Source organism: Colossoma macropomum, unplaced genomic scaffold, assembly GCF_904425465.1.
Source record: "Colossoma macropomum unplaced genomic scaffold, Colossoma_macropomum, whole genome shotgun sequence".
NCBI classification, from domain to species: domain Eukaryota; kingdom Metazoa; phylum Chordata; class Actinopteri; order Characiformes; family Serrasalmidae; genus Colossoma; species Colossoma macropomum.
This window is the reverse complement of record NW_023494790.1, coordinates 6,629,387-6,655,131: the sequence shown is the minus strand read 5'-3', so window position 1 is coordinate 6,655,131 and position 25,745 is coordinate 6,629,387. Positions and strand designations below refer to the sequence as shown.

General features: G+C 39.2%; 1 protein-coding gene across 1 annotated transcript in view; it reads right to left on the bottom strand.

Annotated features, from left to right (window-relative positions):
• Positions 1–25,745, bottom strand: part of fmn2b (formin 2b) — a 132,015-nt gene that overhangs the window by 3,791 nt on the left and 102,479 nt on the right. Inside the window, exons 16-18 of the mRNA XM_036571989.1 lie at positions 19,474–19,525; positions 14,529–14,678; positions 90–171 (exon numbers count right to left, since the gene is read on the bottom strand). Coding sequence (XP_036427882.1) covers positions 90–171; positions 14,529–14,678; positions 19,474–19,525 — 284 coding nt within the window. The remainder of the gene's footprint in view (positions 1–89; positions 172–14,528; positions 14,679–19,473; positions 19,526–25,745) is intronic.

Genomic DNA, 25,745 nt, shown 5'->3' with positions numbered 1-25,745 from the left:
AAGTTAGCTGGATAAGCATGAAATCTCGCTTTGTGAGACGGACACTTGGTAGTTTGTTAGTAATATAAACATAATGTGTGTGGACTTACGATTCCAGTGGCGTGCTTGGGTTTGACACTGTAGGTGGCTTTTTCCTTTGCCTGTCTGAAACATTCTTCTGCTGCCTTTAATCTGGACAAAACAAGCACAAATGCACAACACATATTAGAAAATAGTTATAATAATAATAATAATAATAATAATAATAATAAATGTACAAAAGCACTCTGGGCAGAAAAGTTAAAACAAGACAACTTATGTAGACAGAACAAACAGCAAAACAAATATTTTTGAAAAAACGCAGCACCACAATTTGCAGAACAAATTTTAAAAAATAAAATGCATTAGGGTAACACTTTACTTAAAACCTTGAACACTGAAATAATCATGCTTTATACATATGGCAGAAATCATAAATTATGCATTTACATAACGTATTCACCTGTAAAGGTGACATGACATTGTTATATTAATGAACCATATCTGTTGTGGCTGCTTATGACAATGTAAGACATCTGCCATGACATCATGTAATGTGGAAGAACTCAAACTTACTTACAAAGGAAATATTAAAGCAATAGCAGCTCGAGATGCTGGTAAGTTACACTAATTAACAAAACTAAATTTAAACAATTCCTGTAACTTTTTTGCTCAAGTCTGGTAGAACTGGTTGCATGTATGGAGTTCACAGTTGGAGCTGGTAGGAATCAGTTTTGGTCCAGCGATGACACTCCTCTCTTACACACACCCAACTACCCCCCAGAGAGAGGCAGTGGTTCCAGTGGGTCCTAACAAAAGCTAATTACAGTGAGGGGCACTGAGTGTTTTGCTGGTATGAGGGAACCCAGGAGCCACAGGCGGGACGCTATGATATGACCTGTTCTGCTGAAGCAAGCCTAATCCTCCTCAGGTCCCTCCGTACCAGCTACCACACAGCCTCCATGGGTCACGCTCACCCACATAAATGCCAAACACTGAAGCAACCATGTGCAGGTCACAAGCAGCTCCTGTACTCCACCTGCCTGTAGCCTGACCAATACCTAAGAGTATTCTATCAGGGAATTTTCAAAATGCCCCTGCACTACATGTCCAATAGTATCCAGACAGCCTAATGAGCTGAGCAACTGTCCATCCTGTGCGGTCTGATGCTGTTAATTCATCTGCCTCGATCGGGTGCTCATTGCCGGCCTGTCTCCTGGACCAGTTTGACCACCACAGAGCTTCCTGCTGTACAATGCTGGGAAAACCTCACCTGCATGAACTGACCCTCCTGATGATGCTGCTGCTGCACTGACTAACTATTTAATCATAGCTATTGCTTCACCTGTTTTCCCCCTTTTCTGTATTTTAATATTTTATACTAATGTTAAAACCATATTCTCTGCTCTTTTGTTATTGTTTGGTGTCGACCAGAGGAGGATAGGTTCTCCTTTTGAGTCTTGGTTCTCCTTGCTTGGTTCCTCCAGATTTTTCAGTAAAGCTGCTTTGTGACAACGCCTGTTTTAAAAAGCACTATAAAAATAAACCTGGACTTGACTTAAATCAGGATACTGCTACTATACCTACAGCATGTATAATCTAAAGAGAAAAGCACGTCCAATAGAAAAGGTTGCACTGGAGCACCAACACATGAGCCTATGATCACCATGCTTCACCAATCACCAATTCCAAGCGTCAGTTACAGGAGTATAAAGCACACCAGCATTGTGCTGTGGAGCACTGGAACTACATTCTCTGCAGTGATGGAGCTTCAGTCAAAACATTTGAGATGAGCTGATGTTTGATGAACTGATCATTCAGCACCAGTAAGGGACCTCACTAATGCTCTTGTGACTGAATGGAGTAAAATCCTCACACCAATGTTTCAACATCTAGTGTGAAGCCTTCTCAGAAGAGTAGAGACTGTTACTGCAGCAAAAAGGGACAAACTCCCTATTAACACTCTTGATTTTAGAAGAGATGCTAGATGAGCAGATGTTCACAAACGCTACAGAGAACAAACTTCTGCACATTTAATAGGACTCGACCAATTAACAGCCCGTCTGATAATCAGAGTTCAAACTTTTGCAAATGACTGTACATGTAACTGAACATTACTACTGAGACTAACCTTCAAGGAACAGTTCAGCAAAGAATCTAATTTGTCCAATATTGGAGCTATGAAGCAAGAGTACTATGATTTCGGTATGCTGTTTGCACAATTTGTGGAGTATAAACTTCCATTACTTGTCATCTACATTAGCCTTGTAGCTCCAGTGCTACTTCACACACCAAACACGTCTTGGCTGATTTGAAGAAAGGGGGGGAAACTGGGTAAATATGATGTTCATTAATGTTCACTGACTGGTCAGAAATTTGGCTGGAATACAAGCCCCTCTGTTACTTTCACATTAGGGCCAAAAACGATCATGTTTAACTTTAGCCTTCACTGTATAAAATCCAGATCTCACACACACATATTCTTCATACACAAGCATTTTTCAGCCCCTGCTTTTGATTAAAATAGCAATGTTTCATATATGAAATCACAATAAAAGCAATAAAAATGAACCTCACTTCGTCTGTCTCTTTGATTAAACAGTTTGTCAGTCAGAGGTTGTTGTTGCTTGGCCAAAAATATGCTCCAAATTCCATGTGCAAAAATCAAACGCATGGCTTTGCTATTTTATTGCTCATCTGCAGTTATGAGCAACAGCTTGTGCAGTGAGAACAACGAGTGTCTATCAGGAATCAAATGTTAAAACAAGCAGATTATGACTAACGTGCTGCTAGAAGAAGCACGCTCTGATGCTGAATTTCTTGTTTTGAGGACCATCATAAAAACCCATTCCCACCAGCAGCGAACTAAACCAGGGTTCAGTTGGAAGCCAACAGAGACTTGATTTTTGCCGAACCGTGGTTCAGTCGTTTAGTTTTAACACCTGTTAAAATGGACCGAATTAAAGAGAAAGTAAGCAAGATGCACCCTTTCAAGAAATATGATTTCTAGCTCATCATGTTTATGACACTGAGGTTTGTCAGGATTGTATGACATTCATTTTAGTACAGACATACAGTAACATACATTAACTTTATTAATGCCAAATGAACCCTGATCTGTTACTGCAAGATCTGTAAAATTGTGATAATGAATTTTATCTATACTGCCCAGCGCTAACTACCACAACGGCTCTCTTCCAGTAAGGGCCGTCTCTTCCACACAGTGGCGTTAATTGGACCTGACGGATCTCCTTGTAGCACAGTCGCCTAATCTGTGTGGTCTGCAGTTATTAAATTTGACACGCTCACTTCCCTCAACACTTCCGCTCGAAACCCCTCCACGGATCCACGCTCTCTTGAAGCGGATGACTAACCAGCGGTAGAACAGATTTATTTGCAGACACTCTTTACTCCCGACACCCTCTCTGTCTCTTGCTAACAGGGGTGGAGGAGGGAGTCGGGGGGATATGCCAGGCATTTCAACTCTCATTTCCTTGACCTCCAAGCCTTCAAAAGAGCCAAAAGAGCCCAAACAGCACCATAATTGGAGATGTGTTGGGCAACTGCAGCAGTAATGGGAGCAAGTAACTAACACATTGCCTGCTTTATGGGGAGCAGGCTTTGATGCCAGAAGACGAAAAAGAAGAAAAGCTCTGCTGTCTGCATGTATAATATCCTGATAAGGTACACTCAGCGAGTCGCGTGTGTCTGTTCCTGCAAACGTCTTTAAAAAAGAGCAGAAGGTTTGATTTGAATTAGTGTCATATGGAAACTCGAGCCTCATCAAGAATCCTAAAGTGTTGGGATTAAAAATGACAAAACGTCCGTTCTCGTACTCAGACTACAAAATCCCCACTCATTTCCTTTACAGTCAAACCCATTAAAATCATTAATGTTTGGCACCAGCTCACAGCTTTTGACTTGCAGCTGGCAGCCTTTACAGAATCTATCATCATTGGCTGAGTGGCAGAGGAAAAGAAGAAGAAAAAGGAGAAAAAAGAAAAAAAAAAATTCACAAAGCAGAAATATGTTGCGAGACCTTGGAGGGTTGAATCTCATAAAACAAGACATATTTCTGAGAATGAAAAAGGGCCATAACCCAGTCACGCTCGAGACCCGGCTCGCTCTCTGAGCAGAAAGGCAGCTTTGGAAGGGTTTGGAAAAAGAAGCAAAAAGCAAACAGATCATTTCAGGGGAAGATGAATTTGGCTGCTAAGAGAGCTCTCTGCGCATAGTCCATGCTAGCATGCTGAAGTGTTTACGCCTGCGAGAGTTATGGGCGGCCTGTAAAAGGCAGCCAGAGCTGCAGGGCTCCACGGCTTGTCTCGGCAGTAGCCGGCTACTTTAAACACTGTGCCCTTCAAACGCGCTTCTATATAACTGCAGAATACAAAGCCAGATCCATCCATTGCGCTCAGATTCTTTTAGCCTGTACCTGACCCAGCGGGCCTAGCTAGCATTAGCGCTTGACTGGTCGAGGGCGTCAAGATCAGAAGCCCTGAGGCCTCATAGTTGCGCAGCTCCAAATATGGTGCTGCTCCTTCACAGGGTTCGCAATCCACTCCAGAACTTTCTCTCACTGATGATTAAGGAAGCAGCAGGGGCTAATGCTGACACTTACCAGGATGGGTAAAGAGGGGGGGACAGAGAAAGGAAAGGAGCCTGAATCGCTCGGCTGGAAGAGTTCACAGTGAGATCACAAACCAAAACAGAGCAGGAAGAGGACACTCCGATTTATCTGTCATGACCGTCGATCTGATTTAGACGCTCCACAAATTCTCCGGCTAGCCTGATCTAAAATGTGCTGTGCGGGTGTGATATTAAGAAATACACAAAAATCCTAAATATTTGAGGAGTTAAAAGAGGAATTCCATCAGAGTTTAAACATTTCTGGAAAGTTCAATTGTTCAAATGCAGAGTAGTTTTATGTGAAAATGGTTTGTTATAGCAAATATTGCCAACCGAGATTTCTTTACAGAGGTAAGAGGAACCAGGGGTCACAATGTCTACAACACAAATACAGCTATTCAAACATTATTTGCTTTCCAAACTGAGCAGTGAACCTACACGAGTCAGAGTTCTTAACATATCGCTGCCGTCGGAACAAAACCTCTCCAAGATGAAAACTTTACAGAAGAAGGAAAAAACATACTTTACTTTTAATGTAAGTCAATGGAACCACTTTTTTGGTCCCTTCATCGTAAAATGTACAGACAATGTGAAGGGAAATGGGCATTTGAAAATTCGCAAAAACTGAACACAGACAAAAATGGAGAATAGCGTAATAATGGCGCAACAGTGTTTCCCAAAAATAACACCTCTCGCATGTACCTCTCAGTCATTAATGTATCGAGAAAAAAAAAAAAGAAAAAAAAATCCTTGTAAACTGCCATGGTGATAGCGCTGCTGAAAACTGGTGATTATCAAAAGGAGAGCAATGGTGGTCACTTATTTTGGTGGGGAAAAAAAAAGGAACAAAGATGCACAAACTCTGCACCTTTGGGTTCATCTTGTATTATAAGGGTACAAAACTAAGTACATTTTGTAACATTTTCATTCTCATCGGAAATCTCTCTTCCCCCTCTGAAGCAGTCAGAAACATACAACATACAGGGAGTCTGGGGGGCCCTGTCTTCCAAGTGAGAGGGCCTAGCCCCCTTGATTACCCCAGAGCTGAACCTCTGACATGTGTTGCCCAGTTTTTCTGTGTTGTTTGAATTCCCAATAATACATCTTTTGGTTGTTCCATGGTCGTTCCTCAGACAGTTCACTATATAGCAAAAGCTATGTAGTGAGCAGTGAATAAGTTAGTCTATGAACTGTTTTAAACTGGTCTGATCTATACAAACAGCTTTACACTACAGTTGATTTGGTCCAAAGGAAGAATGACCAACAATCTGTAGGTGACGTAACCAAAGTCAGTCTTACAGAAGCTCTTCAGTGCCATCACAGCAATCAACTCTGACAAAAAGCAGCAAGAGTAAAAGACAATAGTGTTAAGCAACTGTTCAGCGTATTTCTACTGCTGTTAAACATATCAACACAGCATACTAACTAAACTTCCTTCTTCAATCTACCACTTCAATTCTCCCATCAGTTCTTCTATGCAAAAACACAATTTTCACAGCACAGCACAGCAGAATGAGCCTCAATGGTGAAACTTGAGTCTTTAACGACTCCGGCGAGTGATGTCCACTTTGGGTGAGTGCTGTTTTGAAGGGAAAGTTGAGTATCACTCTGCTCGAGGCTGTTCCACTTAAGCCTCTGTTTAGCTAAGTCAAGCCTTTAAGCAGAGGGAGGGTTAGAGAAACAAATAAACATATGAGCTCTCTCCTGAGACCAGGGTCAACCTCATAGACATAGACAGAGAGAGAGAGAGAGAGAGAGAGAGAGAGAGAGAGAGAGAGAGAGAGAGAGAATACATATCATATACATATCATGTGTGTGAGCTTGTGTATACATAGACATAAATGTATATTCACATATGTATAAAGATGTGAGCACTTGAGCTTGTGTAAAATATTTACACCTTTTCACTATTAGTATTAGCACTCGTTCACTGCTTTAAAAACTTCAATTAAGTCTTCAATTACAATTAAAGCACGACCGATTTAAAACTTTTATGACCAACACAGGTACCAATTTTAAGAACTTCAGAGGAAACCTAACGATTTCAAATTGTATTGGTTGCAAACAAAATGTTAAACCCTATAGAAAATCATCCATTCAGATTTTTTTTTGTCTAATATCTAGGCGGATACAGCCAAGAGAGCTTTGCCGCTGCTAAGGCCTTCAGAACATGGTCAGAAGGCCTTTACATTAGATTAACTACCAACATAAGTAGGAAGTGTCAGTGGAATCAACCAATTACATTCTGCTATGTCTTCTTGTCTGAGATATGTCACTGATTGTGAATACAAGTCGTAGTTTAACCAGGTTTCAGTTAGTTTTAAAGGTAAAACAGCAGCAATAGCTGTATTCCAGGATTCTAGTGAAAGACTCAATGTAATGTCCAGCCACATACAAGGTGAAATGTGTTAGTGTCTGTTAAAAGCTTCAAATACAACATGCAAAGTCTTTTACAAGTTTCAAACATGCTTAATCTAAAAAGGCCAACCTTAGCATACACTCTTAAAAATGTTTCTTCAGGGGTGCTTTAGTGAAGAAAATGTTTCTATATAGACCCATGAACACTAAGCACCCTAAGGGTTCTTTTAGGGTTCTTTGCACCGCGAAAGGGGTCCTCAGACTGATGGAGAATGTGCTGTTGATGTTTCTATATAGAATCTCTTTGAAAAGGGTTCTAAATAGTACCAAAAAGGGTTCTGTTATTGTTACAGTGTCAAGCTTGTAACAACAGAAGAACCCTTTTTGGTGCTAAATAGAACCCTTTGCAAGAAGACTCTATAGAAATATACATCTATGTACATCGACAGCACATTCATCATCTATCTGAAGAACCTTTCAAAATGCAAAGAACCCTTTAAGCATGCAAATGGTTCTTTGAGTGTTCATGGTTCTAAATAGAACCATTTTCATTACTAAAGCATGCCTGAAGAACCTAAAAGTGAAAGAATTAACGTGTTTGACAAAGTTTTGATATTTATGACCTTAAGATTTGAGTTTGGTTAGCAATTGTTCCCCACTGGCAGATACAATTTAATAAAGTGAAAAACTAAACAGACTCCAAAAGTTTTATTTTAGCTAAACAGTACTTTAATGGCAGATAGTCGTCAATGGTCAATTGTAAACTGTCAGATATGATGATGAGTGGTCAATTGTCCTATTTCTTTATAAAGTAAGGGGGCAGAGCTTCACTGAATATGTTGCAGTTTTGTTGGTTTATGTTAATTGGTTCTCATTTCCCATTTGTACTTTTCATAGAAAGTCTGTATTTTAACATGTTACCTTCATGCTGAATGTTAAGTCTGAACCATAATGGAGTTTCATATTCATATTTACCAGTCTGTATTATTGTGACAGAAGTGAGTAGATGGTGACTGACAGCTTAGCAGTCATTATAACGCCTGGCATTAAACCATGAAATTCTCAGGAATCTGTTTCTTCTCATCAGAGGTTTCTGCTTGTTAAAATTCAACAGGCTCAATTCACAAGATTCTGCATCTGTGGAATTTCGGTCAATACGACAAATTTATAGAGTGCTAATATTGGTCTACATTATTGACCAACTGATTTCACTTAAGCTCTAATTATCATTTAAGCAAATAAAGTGGTTTGGATCTGTGTCAGAGAGAGAGAAGAGGAAAGGGGAGCAAGAGGTAAGTGAGTGTGAGAACGAGAGGAACAGAAGAAGAGGGATGGCGAGAAAGAGAATCTTTAGGGATCAGCGTCAGACAGATCAGTCACTGTTGGCTCCAGTTAGATGTGTGTGTCAGAAAGCTCCTAACACCCCTCTCCTATTCAAACGCACAAACGACAACGATTCATGACAAATTGGGCCTGAGCGACACCGAGGGGGGAAATTCTTTGGGGGTTTTAGGTGCCATTGGAGAAGGAAGGCAAACACTTTAGAGACTGATCTACTGATTAAGAGGGGCAAGCAAATGTCAGGAGAAACGCAACACCCCCGCCGGTGCGTCGGTGGGAACAAATCTATCTGATGTCTCTGCGCTCAGGGGGGCTATTGAGAGAGACGCACTTAAAGAGTCAAAAGCTGTCATTTTGCCCTGTCAGATAAAGAGGCACTCTGTTCTGGAAAGTGCCACATTATCACTGCGCAGGAGACACACCGAGGGAACAAACGCAGAGAAAGAGGACGAGATCTTTTATCCAAACTCTCATAAATCATTCACGAAGACATTTCAGACATTTGTCGCAACTAGATGACACCATTCAGGAAAAGTGCCACAGCACAACAGTAGCAGATGGAGCAAACGACTACACCCTGCAGAGGGACATTATACATAAGGATATCCACATTCAGTTTATTTCCCTTCAATCCCTGTAATACTGAGATTTGGCCAATACACAGTCCAATCCAATTTGTATTTTGTTAGGGCTGTCAAATGATCAAAATAATTTTCAGTGTCCAGGGATGATTTACTTTGCTAGACAAATGGGGAACGTGTGTCATACATCAGGTTTACCTTTGCAGGGCAAACATACATTGTGTAATCACATGATAAGATGAGGCTGTGGCGCTCGCTCACATAATCAACATTAAATAACTCTTTTCTAAGGACGTTTCTCTGCAATTTGAGAAGATTTATCGCAGTGGATAACCAGCAAATCGCTGCCGTCAGAACAAAACCTTGTATGTCCTTTTTCAGTTTTTGACAATTTGAAAATGTCTGTTTCCCTTTACACTGTGTGTAAATTTCATGCTGAATGGACCAAAAGAAACGGCCCAAAATGACATGGGAAAAAGTCTGGTTACACTGACTTATATTAAAAGTAAAGGTTTTATCCTTCTCCTGTAAAGCTATCAAGGTTTTGTTCTGACAACAGCGAAATGTCTATTCGCCATTAGATCAGTATAATCAAGCAGTCACTTCTAAATGATGATTAATGGTTACGCAGACAACATAAGCTATTAGATGAATGAATGAGGGCACAAAAGCTGACTTTCCCTGTTTATCACTACAGCCCAACCTGGCCACTGGCTACATTCAAACAAAAATTTAAACAATATTTTTCTGTCAGCAGATTTCTAAATTTGCAGCAAAAAATATGCATTTTTGATAGGAGCTGTGGAAATGTAGTGTCAGCCACAAATGACACAGGGGATGTTAAAATAAACCAAACAGGAGCTTTATTTGTGTACCTTTCTGTGCCAAGACTACTGACTGAACTTGTGCACAGCACCATCTCTGTTAAATGATAGTAGTCCAGGGGGTCCCCAAATACAGGACAGGAGGTGGACGTGTCCACAAAGAATTTTACTTAAAATTTTATTTGGGCTGTGTGAATGAGATTTTAAATAAGTATTTCAGTGTTTTTACCACTCAAATGCTGTTATTTACTGGGTTGGGGCTAGGAAATCCTGTTGTGTAGTAATTCAGGATTAAATGCTGTAGTCTTGCTCAAATGTGATCATAAAGATATTTTTCATTTAAAAAACAGTGCATTTTGTTATAGCTATAAGTGGACAAAAGCCTCTTAATCCTAATCAGCCAAAAATATGTCATCCCATAAATGGAGGGTTGAGAAGAGAAGTCGAAAATCACTATTTCCAGAGCGAACGCACTTTCCAATTGTCATTACTGATGTCTGGTGAGAGAAACAGCAGCTGCATCTTCCAACCAATGAGTGTAAATATCATGTGCACAATCAGTGGCTACGGCTCCTCCATGATAGTAGACACTCACTCTCGTTCATACAGCTGAAGTATTGTCGTTACAGTGGAGGAACTTTCTAGTTTGCAGGTTGTTGATTTATTGATAGGTCCCCTGTTAGCACTGTCCAGTCTTGCTGAAGGTGTCCTCTGATGCCACAGTTACTGATTTTACTGGTACTGCCAGTGTTAGCAGTGTGTTTTGTTTGTAAAATTAGAGTTGGAAACAACTCTGCTTTCATGTAAAGCCTTCAATGGAACATAGCCTTTAAGATCTGTATTTGAACAAGAGGGCTACAGTCACAGAGTCATAACACAACACAGTGTGTGAGCAGCTGGGCTCCAGTCAAAATCAAAGTGACCATTCTGACTGCCAAGCTTGTAACAGCTGTGCACTCCAATACCTGCGTGGCTGGTTAAATGGCATTTTGATGAAGGCTATCTAGCTGAACCACAGTCAAAAAACTGGCACTGCAGATATAACAAGTGTTCACTGTTCACTTTACCAAACTTGCACACAGCAGTCATTTAAATGGCCTGTTAACTTCTGAAAACTTCTGCAGGTTATGGATAATGTCTGTTTATGTCATCACACCAGTGCTGTAAAAAGAGCTCAATGGGGTTAAAGGGCCTTAACAAAAGATCAGACTTTGATCTGATTTAACAGTCAAGACAGATTCATTATAATACGCCTTGATCAGCTCTGGTAATATTTCAGATCGGATTGGGACATTCATAACTACATCACACAGTGCTTTAACTGGCATGTTTGACATTCTGGATCTAAATCTCTTTGACAAAGGAATTTTTCAAAGGTACTTGACACTGCTTGTAGCTTTATAAAAGTTTTGGGATGTTTCCACATAAATCATATATCATAAATAAGAAACAACAGTAAGCAGCTTCCAAAGAAAGCAGAGCGATTTAAAAAACAGAACATGATGAAAAGAAAACAAATTACCAGGAACCTGAAATCTTAACGTAAATTTGATCTGCATTTTTCCACAGACATATATATGATAAGGTAAAGGGGGACGAGTACCATGACCTAGCGTTATTTTCTTAAGCAGCCGCGTTCACGGAGCAGGTCGGAAGCCCAAATCTAAAATCTGGTAAATGTATGTCAAGCAAGCGAACAGGACACGAAAAGGGGGCTTATGAGAGCAATAGAGTAGAAGGTTAAAGAAACACTAAATCTAAATTGTACATTTCTAGACAGATGTAGTTAGATACCGCGGCTCCTTGGTGGCGGTTTCTAATGAATAATGTAAAAGCCTCCCCGATCTTCTCCGTTTTCTAACAGACCAGGCTAATTTGTATTTGTTGACTCTTGCCATTATCACAAAACCTCATCAAAAACCACTGGAAGCTAACTGTAATCAATCAGGTATTCTTTTCATTATTGGGGTTAGAAAAATAGTCAGGGTTCACTTCACAAGCTCTCCCCTTTTCAACGAATTTTAAATGCAGGAAATATAATCTAATATTAAACATATGGCACAAGTTATGGGAAAACAGCACTGCATGTCCAGACGGATGGCACTAAGAGAGTGGATCCTTTTCATTCTAACTACAGCAATAAAACTAAACATTTACGTAAGAAAAAATAAACCTGCATGGTTTTGGAGCTGAATGCATGTGTCTGACGCTACAGTGGAAATAGATCATGCTGCACTGCTAACAGCGTGAGGTGACTAACAGCATTTCCAGTAAAAAAAAAGTAACGAAAATGACAGCAGTACCTCCACAGCTCAGCTTTGATCTATGGGCAGTAGATTAAAGTTATCAGAGAGGCCACTTTGTCTAAAGCTCTTGCTCACGTTCAGAGTGTGGGCCCGTGAGCCGGAAGGCGGTGGTGTGGTAAAACGAGGAAGATTCATCTCCATGTCGGAGTCTCTAATTTGTGGAATGCTGCAGCGTCCACTTTCGCCTGTCACTACAAAGCCTGCGTCCATCACTCAGGTCGGAGTGAGCGAGAGCTGTAACAAATTTGACCCTGCAGCGTTTTCAGCGGCGCACAGCAGTATTTTCCAAGCGCTTCTGACAGACGGTCCTGGCCGATCAATGTTGAATGGCAGCTTTATTGCAAACAAATGCTGAGGCGCGTAGTAGAGCTGTGCCAATACTACGATTAATCGTTAATTGTATTTTTTCTACAAATTTGCATCAATATCAAAATGTTCATACCCATTGTTATAGATCACTCATTCAAAGGGTAATTCCATCAAAAACCTGCATAATTCAATTGCTTATATGTAAACAGTCATTCAGAGTAGTTTTCTGTGAAATGCTCCATTCTAGAGTCAGAATTGTTCACAGTATTGGTGACAGGAACCAGACATCTGACTAGTTTAATGTCTTTAAAAGCTCCCTAATAGAAAGTTATTACATGAAATGCTTATTAATACACTTTTTTGTGAAGGTTTTGGCCTAAAAATATATTTTTGTAAAATAAAAATGTCAGAAAGATACATGCAAGGAGGAAAGAGTCCCCTGAAAAAAAACTCACTGTCAGATTTAACACTAATTTACCATCAAAATTACATATAAAAACCATCATCATTACAAATAAAAACTCTGAGGAAAAGCATAGGTTCATTTTGGACATCAAACAAAACAGCTATGGTGCTGTTACAGACATTACGACCCCTGGTTCCAATCACCACCACTGTAAAGAAAATCTTCACATTAAACCACGCTGGACAACTTTGTTCACATCGCAACAATTGTATTATGCAAAATACAATCTTTATTGTGAGTGAGAAGTCAGGAGCCATCCAAATATCTTCAAGATGCTAAAAGGAAAATAAGAAAATGTATACAGAATACAAATATGTACGTTCTCTCTCTGGGTGAGGGACGGGGTTAGGGTATCTTTCTGGAGAGCCAAGTCAAACGTTCTCACAGGCCACACTTTGGGCAGCCCTGTATTAGACCAATGTCATAGATACACCCATTGCTCTGATAACATAATGGTAATGATGAGATCAATCTAACATAAGGTGTATTAAAAGATATTCAGGTGGATATCTGTAGATCGCAGTAGCCAGTCACTTCATCTACAGCAGGGTTCTTCAACTCTGGTCTTAGATGTCTGGTGTTCAGCAGAGTTTAGTTATTTCCCTGCTCAAATGTCAGATTTAACCCATCAGTTAAATGCCAGGTTTTGTGGGTGTGTTTGCTCTACAGTTTCTAAACTAATCCAGTTAGAAATATGGACAAAGTTTACTGTTATTGACAACCAAGGGTCTCATGGAGTAGACGTGAGTAATGATGTTCCTACCCTGCACCAAACCAGAACGAAATATTCTTGAAGCAAAACAATCTACATCCAGCCAGTATCCTATGAGCATTTACTCAGGCCACAAAACACACTGACCCAAACCTGCTAAGACAAACTGCATGTTGTAAAATTAAACCTTGATCCTGAATGTGCCAAAGTAATAAACAAATTAAGCTAAATTAAGTTCATCTGTAAAGATGTGACCTCATTTTTGTTCTTGGTTACAATGACTCAGAAACAAGTACGCCACTTGCCATTTTATTGCATACAGACACGACTGACCCAGAACCGCATAACAACCTCAAACAGTAATGAGGATGAATCTGAACACAATGATGACTCTAAACATACAGTGTATGGTAACTGCATGAACTATGTAGTAGCATATTGTGAATGGGATGGCAAACCATTAGGCTATTATGTATTTTCTACCAATTGCTGGAGATTTTTCCTTTCTAAGTCTCAGCTAGTATGTTTATTTTTAAATAATTATAATATTAATAATATTTGTTATGTATATAAAAATGTGCCGCCGCTTCACATGGATTGTGGGCACCCCTAAACAGACCCTTACCCTAGACACTCGCCCCATGCTGCTACTTTTCACACAAAAAACAGAGTCAAATTGCTTACACAACATTTAAAGAGCAACATCCTGACAAATGGAATTGTTTGGAGTTGCTAATAAGTCAGTTCCTGCATCCTTGGGGATGATGAATCAGTGAGGACACCTTTAAATGCAACACACTTCGTTTTTTAAAATAGAGTAAAAATACAGGCTAAAGGTCTTCTGTCGAGCGCGCCGTTTTAGCATTCCTGAGAGATTAGAGAACAGGACAGCCCTTGATCCTGGACTAAACAAAACATGCTCCATGGCAAAAAAGGGGCTAAATATATTCCCAGCCACTCTTATTCCACTACGAGGTCACTCACCTTTCCTGTAAGATGAGCTTATTCTCCTTCTTCCACAGGTCTTTGAAATCTGTGGAGAACTCGTGCCACACTGAGAAGAATGTGTGGGGTGAAACCTCTTTCTCTCCACTCTTGGCCTTCACGGAGAAGAATGCTGTCAATTCTAAGAACCTGAGAGACACACAAAAAAGGCAGAATTAAAAAAAAATAAATGTTCAACAGATTGTCCTTTGATCAGATGAATTCATATCAAAATATAGACAGGTAGGAAACAGTCTGGCCTAATATATTTCCAACATGTTGAAGGGCCCATATTGTACATTTTTACTGCATTTTATTTTTTTCCTCCTGAGGTCCACTTATGACATTCATGTGTGTTTATGTAACAAAAACACAAATAATTCATTATGTCATAAGCCATAATGTCCATTTTCAAACCTATTTTCATCCCTGTGCCTTTAAGCAAACATTTGCACACCTCTGGTCAGTTGACATGTTTTGTTGATTTTCTAAGTAAAAATTTAATTAACACATCCTCTACAGAGAGCACAGCTGAATATGACATTCTTCTGCAATTTTTAATGCACAATTTCTATGTATTTGAGTTTAAATTTGGGAAATAAACGTAAAAGTAATTGTGCATTATAATGTGCAGAAGTGTGTTCTCTGTAGAGAATATGTTCACTTATTTACACATAGAAAATCAACAAAATGTGACCAGGGGTGCTCAGACTTTTATATGACTGTATATGTAAACGACCTCTGTTCTGACTGGCTGACCTGTATGGTGCCAAGAAAAAAAAAAAAAGAAAAAGGCAGTCCAGCCTGAAACACTCCTTATGACTTCAGGGTGAGTGGGTGGAGCTAAACTGACAAAGCTGAACAGGTGGAAATATGCAAATGCATTGGTTTCCTCACAAAAACAAATTAATTCAAAAGAGAACTGGTGGAGAGAATGCTGAAATCTCAAAATATAACAATGTTTATATGGAACATCAAACTCAAATTAAAGAAAATGTCACATTTTCCAGGATAAGGGCCCTTTAATATTCTGAAACTCTGGGTAGAGTCACAAAAAAAAACACATTACCACCTATATAATTATGAGAAATTTTAGAACCGTCCTCTTTATTGCCTGTAGCAGTTACTGGCACACAGTGCCTCAAAAATAAACCCTGACCAGTACTTCACAGTTTACCATTAACAAAGTGCAAACATCCAAGTATGTGCTCAAATTCTGAATAAACTCAAATGAAATCTAAGCCACACTTTGGGGTTATGGGAGCGGCATTTTTGTCAGTAACTCAATTACTGCTGCTCTAATGTTTTGACTACATGTCAAATTTCATATAGCATGTGTTGCCCCAAGCGTTACACATAGCTTTGTCTGACTACTGGTGAGTTATATTTACCTCTTACTCGTTTCTCTCCCACGTTGAGCACTTTTTATACCTCTGTGAGAAACGGCAAGAAAAGCTGTTCCTTGAACTGTATGCTTGGACACTGGTGAAGGTTTAATTGAGCCAAATTGAGCAGACATTGCCTTTAAAAATAACTGCCAACAAGAAGAATGATGGCTGCAGACAGTTTGGCATTTCTGACACAAAGCTCTGGGCTGTAGATGTATTGGAAGGAGAATAAACAGGGGCAGACAAGATGAGGTGCTAGACCTACCTGACATCTTACTGTTTATTGTGATGGCCCATAAAATGTGTGCAACTGTACATTGACTCAACCCTTAATGTATTTTTCTGGTTGGAGTCTGTCTATATGGTATGTTTATACTGCTCCTGGATCCAGCTTTAACTCCAGCACACTGAAACTGACAACTTGACCAACATCATATGTTTTATCCCTCCTAATTTAGTGTTAAGAGCTGTTAATGTCCCAACAGTGAGGCTATTCAGTTTAGACCATTAGAAGAAGCAGTAAGCGCCTATACTTGCTTTCAAAATAATCATAATGATAAAAGCACCAGACAGGAATTTCTGAAATGGCGCCACAACTGACTGTCTACTGAATGTATGTTTTAGTACACTATATAATCTACTAGATGCTTTATTAATTAAAACCCATCGCACATGGAAGGAGACAGCATCTAGACTAATAAGACTGCCACCTCCCCACCTCTCCACCAGCTATTCACTATGACAGACGGTATAAGTCGTCTTGGAGTCCTCACATCCTGCTAACTACCTCTTTAAACAACTTCTCTCAAGCAAAGTCTGAAATACAGCACTGCCTGCCTGTTAAATAACCATCATCTTCCCATACTTGAATGGTGTTGCAGTTAAAGAAGGAAAGTGCACTTTACTCATGCATTTATTGCACTGTTTATTTTTATTGGCCCTTTTTTTTTAACTCAGATGACTCCAATTTCACATATTTTATAGTGCTATATACAGTAGTAGGGATGCATGGATTGGAATGGGCCCAGACCAGAATCAGCTGATGTTTGCTCCAAAACTAAAAATCTGTTTTTTTGCTTTCCATCCTGGTAATTTTATAAGGTAAAAACACAAGGCACTATAATTGGATCATCTTGCTACATCTGAACCAAAATGTCATGTCATAATTACGACCGACCGTATAGCCAGTTGCCTCTTACTTTCGATTTAGCACTTTGATTGATGTTACTTAAATACAGTGATTAAATAAACTGATTTTTCCCCCAAGTTAGAGTGTAAATAATGTTTTTGATATTGCTATGAGAAAGTACTTGACATTTGCTGGTAAGTTTCATGCTTTCATTTTGCTCACACAGTGTATTTGGGGTGGGGGGGTGTTGGGGGCATCAAAAAAAGGAAAACTAATACGGCTGCATATAAATCAGAATAGAAACTGGCCATTCTAACATTCAAAACAGCATTTTGGAATTAAACTGCACTGATGATACACCCCTCTTCCTCTTCCAAACGCCTCTCATTTAGCCTCTTTTCTGAAAACCACTGTCAGTGCACCCTATCAGAGTAAAGTGGGCAGGGAGGGGGTGAGGCCTATGTTACACACACACACACACACTCAAATGACTAGGCTAAAGGCTGTGATTCTTGGGGTTTATTTCATTAGGGGGCTTGTGTTTTAGACACTGAAAAAGTCTTAACGTGTATGTCAACCAGTGTAGTATATAATTTTAGTCTTGTAAAATAAAGACATCTACACTACAACAAAACTTGGAAATTTTGACTTCAGAATCAAATAAAAATGACATTGAACCTGAAAATGTGTACTACTGCATCACAATGTTCTTGTGTATTATTATATTAAGCATTATGTATATTAAGTATTTCTGTACTGTGTGGGGGTTTAAATTTTAATGAGAATAGACAAATATACTGCACTGTGCGAAAGTCAGCGACCAACTTTCATTTTGTTAATTCCCGGTTAAAATAGTTTGAAATTAAAGTTATTCTATTTCCAGGAGATATCCGAGGTGATTTGATATAAAATTACCTACTTGCACAAGAAAGGAAAGAGTCAAAGGAAAATAAGTGGAAAAAAATACGGGAGTTTCCAAAACTGGAGTTCAAAAAATGATCAAGACAAAGAAAATGGTGCAAGACCTGGCAGACCACCAAAACAATCCACATCAGATAAAGACCTGTGTGCAGAAAATTTGTACATTCACTGTGAGAAAACTCAGCGCTATGGGTCTGAAAGGATGTGTAGCTGTCAAGGAGCCCTCACTGAGAAAAGGAGACAGACAGAACAAACATTGCACTAGAACACCAAGACTGGACATCTAAAATGTGGAGGAAGGTTTAATGGGCTCATGAGTCCAAAATCAGTTTTCTGAAAAATGAATAACCAGTTCTGGATACCATTTTGACTGGAAATGAAATAAATTAAGGGTCATCTCTGACTTTTTCTGAAGTGTTGCACAGAGTGCCTATGTTTTCATGAGATGCACTGGGCCAAATTCCTCTTAGTTTTACTAATACAGCATGCACCTTGAACACTTGCTGCAGTCCTAAAAACTGGCTTTCAGTGGCACTCATTCTTATCGGTTTACAGCCATCACCCACCAGCAGAAAAGAAACGCTTAAGGTGAATAAAGTTCAGAAGTGAAGAGTTACTGAATGTATAAAATGTAATCTCAGTTGTGATCATGAAGTAAGAATCATCCTATTCATTGAGGGCCCGTCTCTTTGACCCCATAAATACAGAGGGTGGGTTTGTGTTTATGAGGATGGTACAGACATACCTACAGGAGTGGTTTCACTGATTTTAGGGTGAAGCTGCTGAAATCACTATATGCCTTCACACTGTATATTTATCCTCCAACTCTACTGCTTCTATTCAACTGAAATCTTTGGTATTTTTAAAGGAGTATTAGGTCAGCAGGAAAAGAAAACAAAACAAACAAAACAAAACAAAAAAAATCATATACCAGCTCATGTTTATGAATAGGCTGAGATGGTTAAAGAGGCACTCTGACCTAAAACAAACTAGTTTTAATAAAGTTTAATATGTTATTTATTGTGTTACTGCAGCATTTTGTTGCTAAGTATGACATCCCTCAGTCTCTGGTTTGACATGTTTCAAAACAAAACAAAAACAAAACAAAAATCTAATAGCCCACCCCCACAAATTCACCCCAAAGCAGTTTTTCAAATGTCCCTTCAACCTTCAAGATGCATCATCAGAAGGGGGTTTTCCCAGTCATTAAACCAGAAAATTTCACTCTAGAGATTACCACAGCACTGCTGTAAGAGTATCACAACAGGTTTAGAGACGGTTCATATATCTACCTTTAAACATTTGGAAATACTTGAGATTTTAAGGGTTTTTTTAAAAGCACCAAGCGTGAATAATACGTATGCACTGGTTGCAGAAATATTTTAGAATCAGAAAGATGGAGAAGAGAAAGACTGATGAAGGAATATCTATAGACAGCTAGAATTCATTGAACAGTGAGAACTAGAACTACCACAAGCAGCCAAGGACAGATGAAATCGCTTCTTACGTTTTGTGAGTTTCGCTGAGTTGGGTTTCCTGGGCCTCCAGCTCATTTTTAGCTGAAAAACAGACAAACACACAGAAAAGGCACTTTTAAAACAAAGCCTTCAAACCATAAAGAAAAGCAGTAATATCACAAAAAGCTCTGTGTAGAATTAAATGTAACACTAAAATTATATATAAAAAAAAATATATATATATATAAAATATTATATATATATATATATAAAATAAAATATTATATATATTTATAAAATATTAGTAGTCAAGTAATCAAGTAACTGAAAATGGACAATAATAAACCATACACAGCCTTAAAAAGATAATCAAGGTGCCTTTTAAAAAGACTTCAATACTACACATTTTATCAGACACCTAAGAACATCTTCCCACTCTTCCATCTATACATGCTAGCTATATGCTGAATAACAACCTAGCTATATGCTCAATAACAACTTTATTTAGTTATTTGCTAAATAACGTCATGATTTTTTTAATCAAATAGCAGTAAACGACCTCTGCAGGAGTACTGATAATATATTGTACTTCTTGGAACCAACTACTGGAGTTTAATGGAGTAATTGTGACAGAGTTAGAATAAGCAGCGTTTTTGTGAGTTTATATGCAGCGTGGGTGTGTTAATATTTCACTAATGCGGAGTGCGGCTCAGCGTAGCAGGACTTTATCTTCAGCTTGTCTGAATGAAGCCCCTTTGAAAGGCAGAGTTTAAAGTGGCGACGGAGAGCTTGGCTGGGCCTCACTGCGGAGTGTGTGCAGAAGGCTTTCACTGATAAACCGTTTACACCAGAGTGTGTTTTATTTCCCAGGCGTCTGGCTCGTGGCATGAGTGTTGAGTACTACAAAGGGGTGGGTGTGTGTGTGTGTGTGTATTCGCAGTGTTATGCATGTGTGCTTTACTTATACTAACAATGAGAGAGAAAAGTTGACAGTTGATTTGGTTGGTTTTTACGTCTTTACTACGACTTACATTAAAGACGCCTGCACGCGCTTGCACCCACACACGCGCAACACCACCGCAAAAAAAAATAAATAAATGATTTTAAATGATCACTTCTTATGGATGGCTCGTTATGATATATTTGGTATTTGGCTTGAACGTGTAACCACAGCACAGTTTAATCTTCCTTTGAAAACACAGGCTTTTTCTTTACTTCTGTGAAAAAGCTATTTGTAGATGATTAAAAGCTAAGTTTTGTATGTCACCAATAAGCTTGAACCTTAGACTGTCCAACATACCAGTGGCTCTCAAGCCAGTCCTCAGGGACCCCACATGGTCAATATTTTGCTCCAACCTATCTTAACACACTGTTGACTAAACACTGATGCAGTTGGCATAGCTCTTTTTAATTAAACCAACTAACGGCCCTAATGCTACAACCCACTGCACTTTAGAATAAACAAACTTCTGATATTTTCTGTAAGACAGTGACTGGCCATTCAGTTTTACATTTGTTTCCAAAGAGGAGGGAGCACTAGGCAGGTCAGTTGTAAGCTTTAAAAGCATCAGAAAACATTTTCTGAGGCAGACTGATGTCCAGCATAGCTCATCATCCTGAGACCTCTGAAGGTTCATGGAGCATCAGTAGTTGTTTCTTTGCTGACTTCAACACTGCTTACTTAATGTCATCATTAACAGAACCTCTCCTATAACTTTTTCTGACTGGTCCAAGGGTAAAACTGTTTGGAAGAACAGCCCGAAAATGTCAGACTGAATTCATGAAGGAAACTTCTTTTTGACTTCAGTCCTGATAAAATCTGAAACATTGGCATTTTGAATTTTACCACAGACAGAGCTTTTTCTTGGTGTTTTTTTCAGGATTTTATCCAATTTAGTCATGTCCAATTCTACGTGTTAAATAGATCGCCTTGGCATCACGTGATGCTACCAAGCTGAGTGAAGGGTGAAGGCTAACATTGGCTTCCTCTGAGACTGAAGTCCCACTATGTCTTTTCAGACTTCCACTAATGCAGTGTCAACAGCTCAACACACTCGGAGGAGAATATTAACTGCCAAATAGGTTATGTCAGCTAACAGACGATCACATTGGCTAGCATCGCGTTGAGTGATCAGAATTTCAGACCATGCTTCACACGATCATCCTACCCACTCAGAGCGAGCGAGAACAACTGGATGGATGGATGGATAGACAGATAGATAGACTGACAGACAGAGTTACTGATAGACAGACAGAGTTAGAGTGTTATAGGTAGACAGATAGAGTTAGTTTTATAGGTAGACAGATATATAGATAGATAGATAGATAGATAGATAGAGTTAGAGTGTTATAGATAGAGTTAGAGTGTTATAGGTAGGTAGATAGAGTTAGTTTTATAGGTAGACAGACAGACAGACAGACAGACAGACAGACAGACAGATAGATAGATAGATAGATAGATAGAGTTAGAGTGTTATAGATAGATAGAGTTAGAGTGTTATAGGATAGATAGAGTTAGAGTGTTATAGGTAGGTAGATAGAGTTAGTTTTATAGGTAGACAGACAGACAGACAGATAGATAAATAGATAGATAGATAGATAGATAGATAGATAGACAGAGAGTGTTATAAGTAGATAGATAGAGTTAGTTTTATAGGTAGACAGATAGATAGATAGATAGATAGAGTTAGAGTGTTATAGATAGACAGAGTTAGAGTGTTATAGGTAGGTAGGCAGATAGATAGTAGATAGAGTTAGTGTTACAGATCAATAGATATATAGATAGATAGATATATAGACAGAGTTAGTGTTATAGGTAGATAGGTAAATAGAGTTAGTGTTACTGATAGATAGATAGACAGAGTTAGAGTGTTATTGATAATCGTATCTCCATTTTTGACGTTTTTCAGTTTTTGACATAATTTAAAGATACCTGTTGTCCTTTACATTGTTTGTAAATTGCATGATGAATGGACTAAAATAAATGACCTAAAATGACTCGGAAAAAAGTCTGGTTTCATTGACTTACATTGAAAGTAACGCAGGTTTTTTCCTTCTCCTGTAAAGTTATCATCTTGGAGATACAAGGTTTTCTTCCAAAAACAGTGATATATTGGTAGTGAAATAAAGTGTCTAGGTGTGGAGTGTCCAGATGCAAGATGTGCGATAAGGTATGCAGAAGTGCAATATGTACAGTAAGGTGTCCATTGTGATGTCCAGGATTCCACAGTGGCATCGCTGGGAATCGAACGCTCAATTTCCTGATGATAGGACCAACGACAGGACACGACAGCGCCACTCAGGAACCGTATTCATTCATTTTGACGTATGTATTTTACTGAAGTGTGTGCACCCCACCACCTACTGGGGCATTTATTTTTATGACCTAGCAATTACATCAATTAAGGCTTGTATTAGAAACAGAAATCACAGCCATGCCTGCTGAAACAAGCAAGAATTTCACACCATGCCTCTGTGATCAGAAAAAGCCGTCATACATCACATTCACAGCTCTCAGTGAACTACGCTCCTGTTTTTCCTCTGTAGTGACGCACTCATCATAACTGCCCGGCAAAGACGATCAAACACTGCAGAGAGAGAGCGAGGCTCTGATTTACAGCCTGCCTTCTCCGAAAATATCAAATCATTGAGTGTGTGTGCAGTCAGATCCACTTCACAGACGTCCCGACTCGTCACACAGGAAGATCTACAGCTCCCGACACTAAATCTTTCGATTCATCTTCGCGCATGTGGTACCAATTGCATTTGACTTGATATTCAGACTATGCATAGAACATGCTGGAGCTAACTGCTCATCGCCATCCAACTGAATGACTTTATGGGACTACTTGCTGTTTTCAATTGTCTTTGAATCGATTTCCAATACATTTGTTGCTGTTTTTCAGTTCCGCTTAGAACAATGTTATCTGTTAACGCCTGCATGCTCAAACACTCTTCCTGGAACTGTTTGAGATCATGGAAAATGATGGATTCAATAAAAAGGTGCTAAAACAAAGCTCTCTCTAAACCTGACTACAAAAAATAAATACAGAAAATTAAATTAAAATACAAAATTGCATAAAGAAAAAGAAAAATCCAGCTGGAAGTATTGCATTACTGGTCAATACATACAAGAACCATACTTTACTGCAAATGGAAGAAAAAAACGTTTTGATGTTCAAGAATTCCTCTGCACACAAGAATGCATGCAAGAGTAAAAGGAGTTTTAAAAAAAAAGTAAGGAGAGAGGGAGAAATAAAAGGCGCTTGCAGACATAACAGAGGCGTCTGCTTTCACTTCTCCACCATGACCCGTTTCATGCTTGTGTAATAACACCCGTTGACAGTGCGGAGCCCCACGTCTGAGCTTTACCCAATACACTACAAATAACAACAATGGCCGCTATATGGAATTAACTGTCAAGTGTGTCTGGTAGGGTTTTTTCCCCCCAGCACTGGAGCCTCATGGCCCCGAACTTCAAACAGCACTGCCAAACCCCGCTGTCGCCCAGACGGAGAACACGGAAACATGTGCAAGAGTTTACAGCCTGTTTGAATATTAAAAAAGGAAAAAAAAAAAAAATGAATGAGTGCATAATCGTACGTCTCTGTGAAGCATCACTCGCACTCTTGCTCTCTTTATTTGTCTTTGCAAGGAGTTATTCCATCAGTCAAAGCAAAAAAACAAATAGTTATAAATTGAAAAACAAAGAGGAATGCGAGCGGAGCAGGATGTTTGGAGGTGTATAAAGAGGGCTATCGTCATTTCATGCTGTAGCTCTTCAGAAAGCTGCATGGATGAAAATATTCAGAAACCATTCACCTGAAGGCTGAGTGATAAGGGAAAAAATACTGATACATGCACTCTATATAAAATATTTATATATATGAATGATACTTAATTTTTAAGCATTGTGAACTAATCGGAAAAGACAAAATGCACCAGTAATGCAGTGTCATAGTAACACAGTGCATATGTGGAAACTAAGCAGCAAAAACAGCAATTTTGAATTTATTGTTTGTGATGTCACAAATACCAGCACATTTGCATATATCCACCTATTCAACCAAGAGCACTTTTGCCCAACCCACTGATGTAAAAACTATTTCATAAATTGGTTCATATTGGTTTTTAAGTTTCACACTGGTTTTCATATGTATACAGTTCCCAGTAATTACTGATTTAAAATCTTTAACGTTACAGTGAATAACATACACCCCCCCCCACTCCAGCTCATCCCAAAGTTGCGTTATTTTTATTCAACCAGCATTTTTTTTGACCAGAAATGACACAGGCATCTCCCAGAAGATAATAAGACGAAGTACAAGAGGCATCATTGTGGAAAAAAAAATTTCCGTCAGCTTATTTACATTTGAACAAAAAGTGGCATGTCCAAAATTATTCATACCCTTTGCAAACTGTCAAAGTTTTATACCATTTCAAATAGTCCAAGCTGTTCTAAAGCATCTTAATTACCCTGATTCATTGGGAACAGCTGTTTTAATCAACTCAACAGGTGAAAAACAGCAGCTCTCTGCAGTTGGTTTGTGGACAGTCACGGCTAAGACAAAGGAGCTCACTAAGGACCTGCGGCTGCGCATTGTGGCTACTCACAAGTCAGGAAAGGGCTATAAGGCCATATCTAAATGTGTAAGTTCCAGGGGCTACAGTGCAAAGTATTATTCAAAAATACAAGACGTTCCGCACTGTGGAAAATCTCAGAGGACGTGGTCGGAAGCCAAAAGTGACACCTGTGCTGGCCAGGAGGATAGTGAAAGGTGAAAACGAATCCAAGGATCACCACCAAGGCCATCCTAGTGAATCTGGGCTCTGCTGGTGGCAACGTCTCAAGGCAGACAGTCCAACGGACACTGCACACTGCTGGGTTCCACGGATGCAGACCAAGGAAGACGCCACTTCTCCAGAAAAGGCACACAAAAGCCTGTTTGACCTTTGCAAATGCTCATCTGGACAAAGAAGAAGACTTCTGGTCTTCTGTTTTATGGTCTGATGAAACAAAAATTGAAATGTTTGGCCACAATGATGTATCCTTCATTTGGCGTTAAAAAGGAGAAGCCTTCAACCCTAAAAACACCATCCCCATGGTCAAACATGGTGGTGGGAACCTAATGATTTGGGGGTGTTTTTCAGCCAGTGGACCAGGGAACCTAATCACAGTAAATGGCACCATGAAAAAAGAGCAATACATCAAGATTCTCAACAACAACATTAGGCAGTCTGCAGAGAAACTTGGCCTTGGGCACCAGTGGACATTTCAGCACGACAACGACCCAAAACACACAGCAAAAGTGGTGAAGAAATG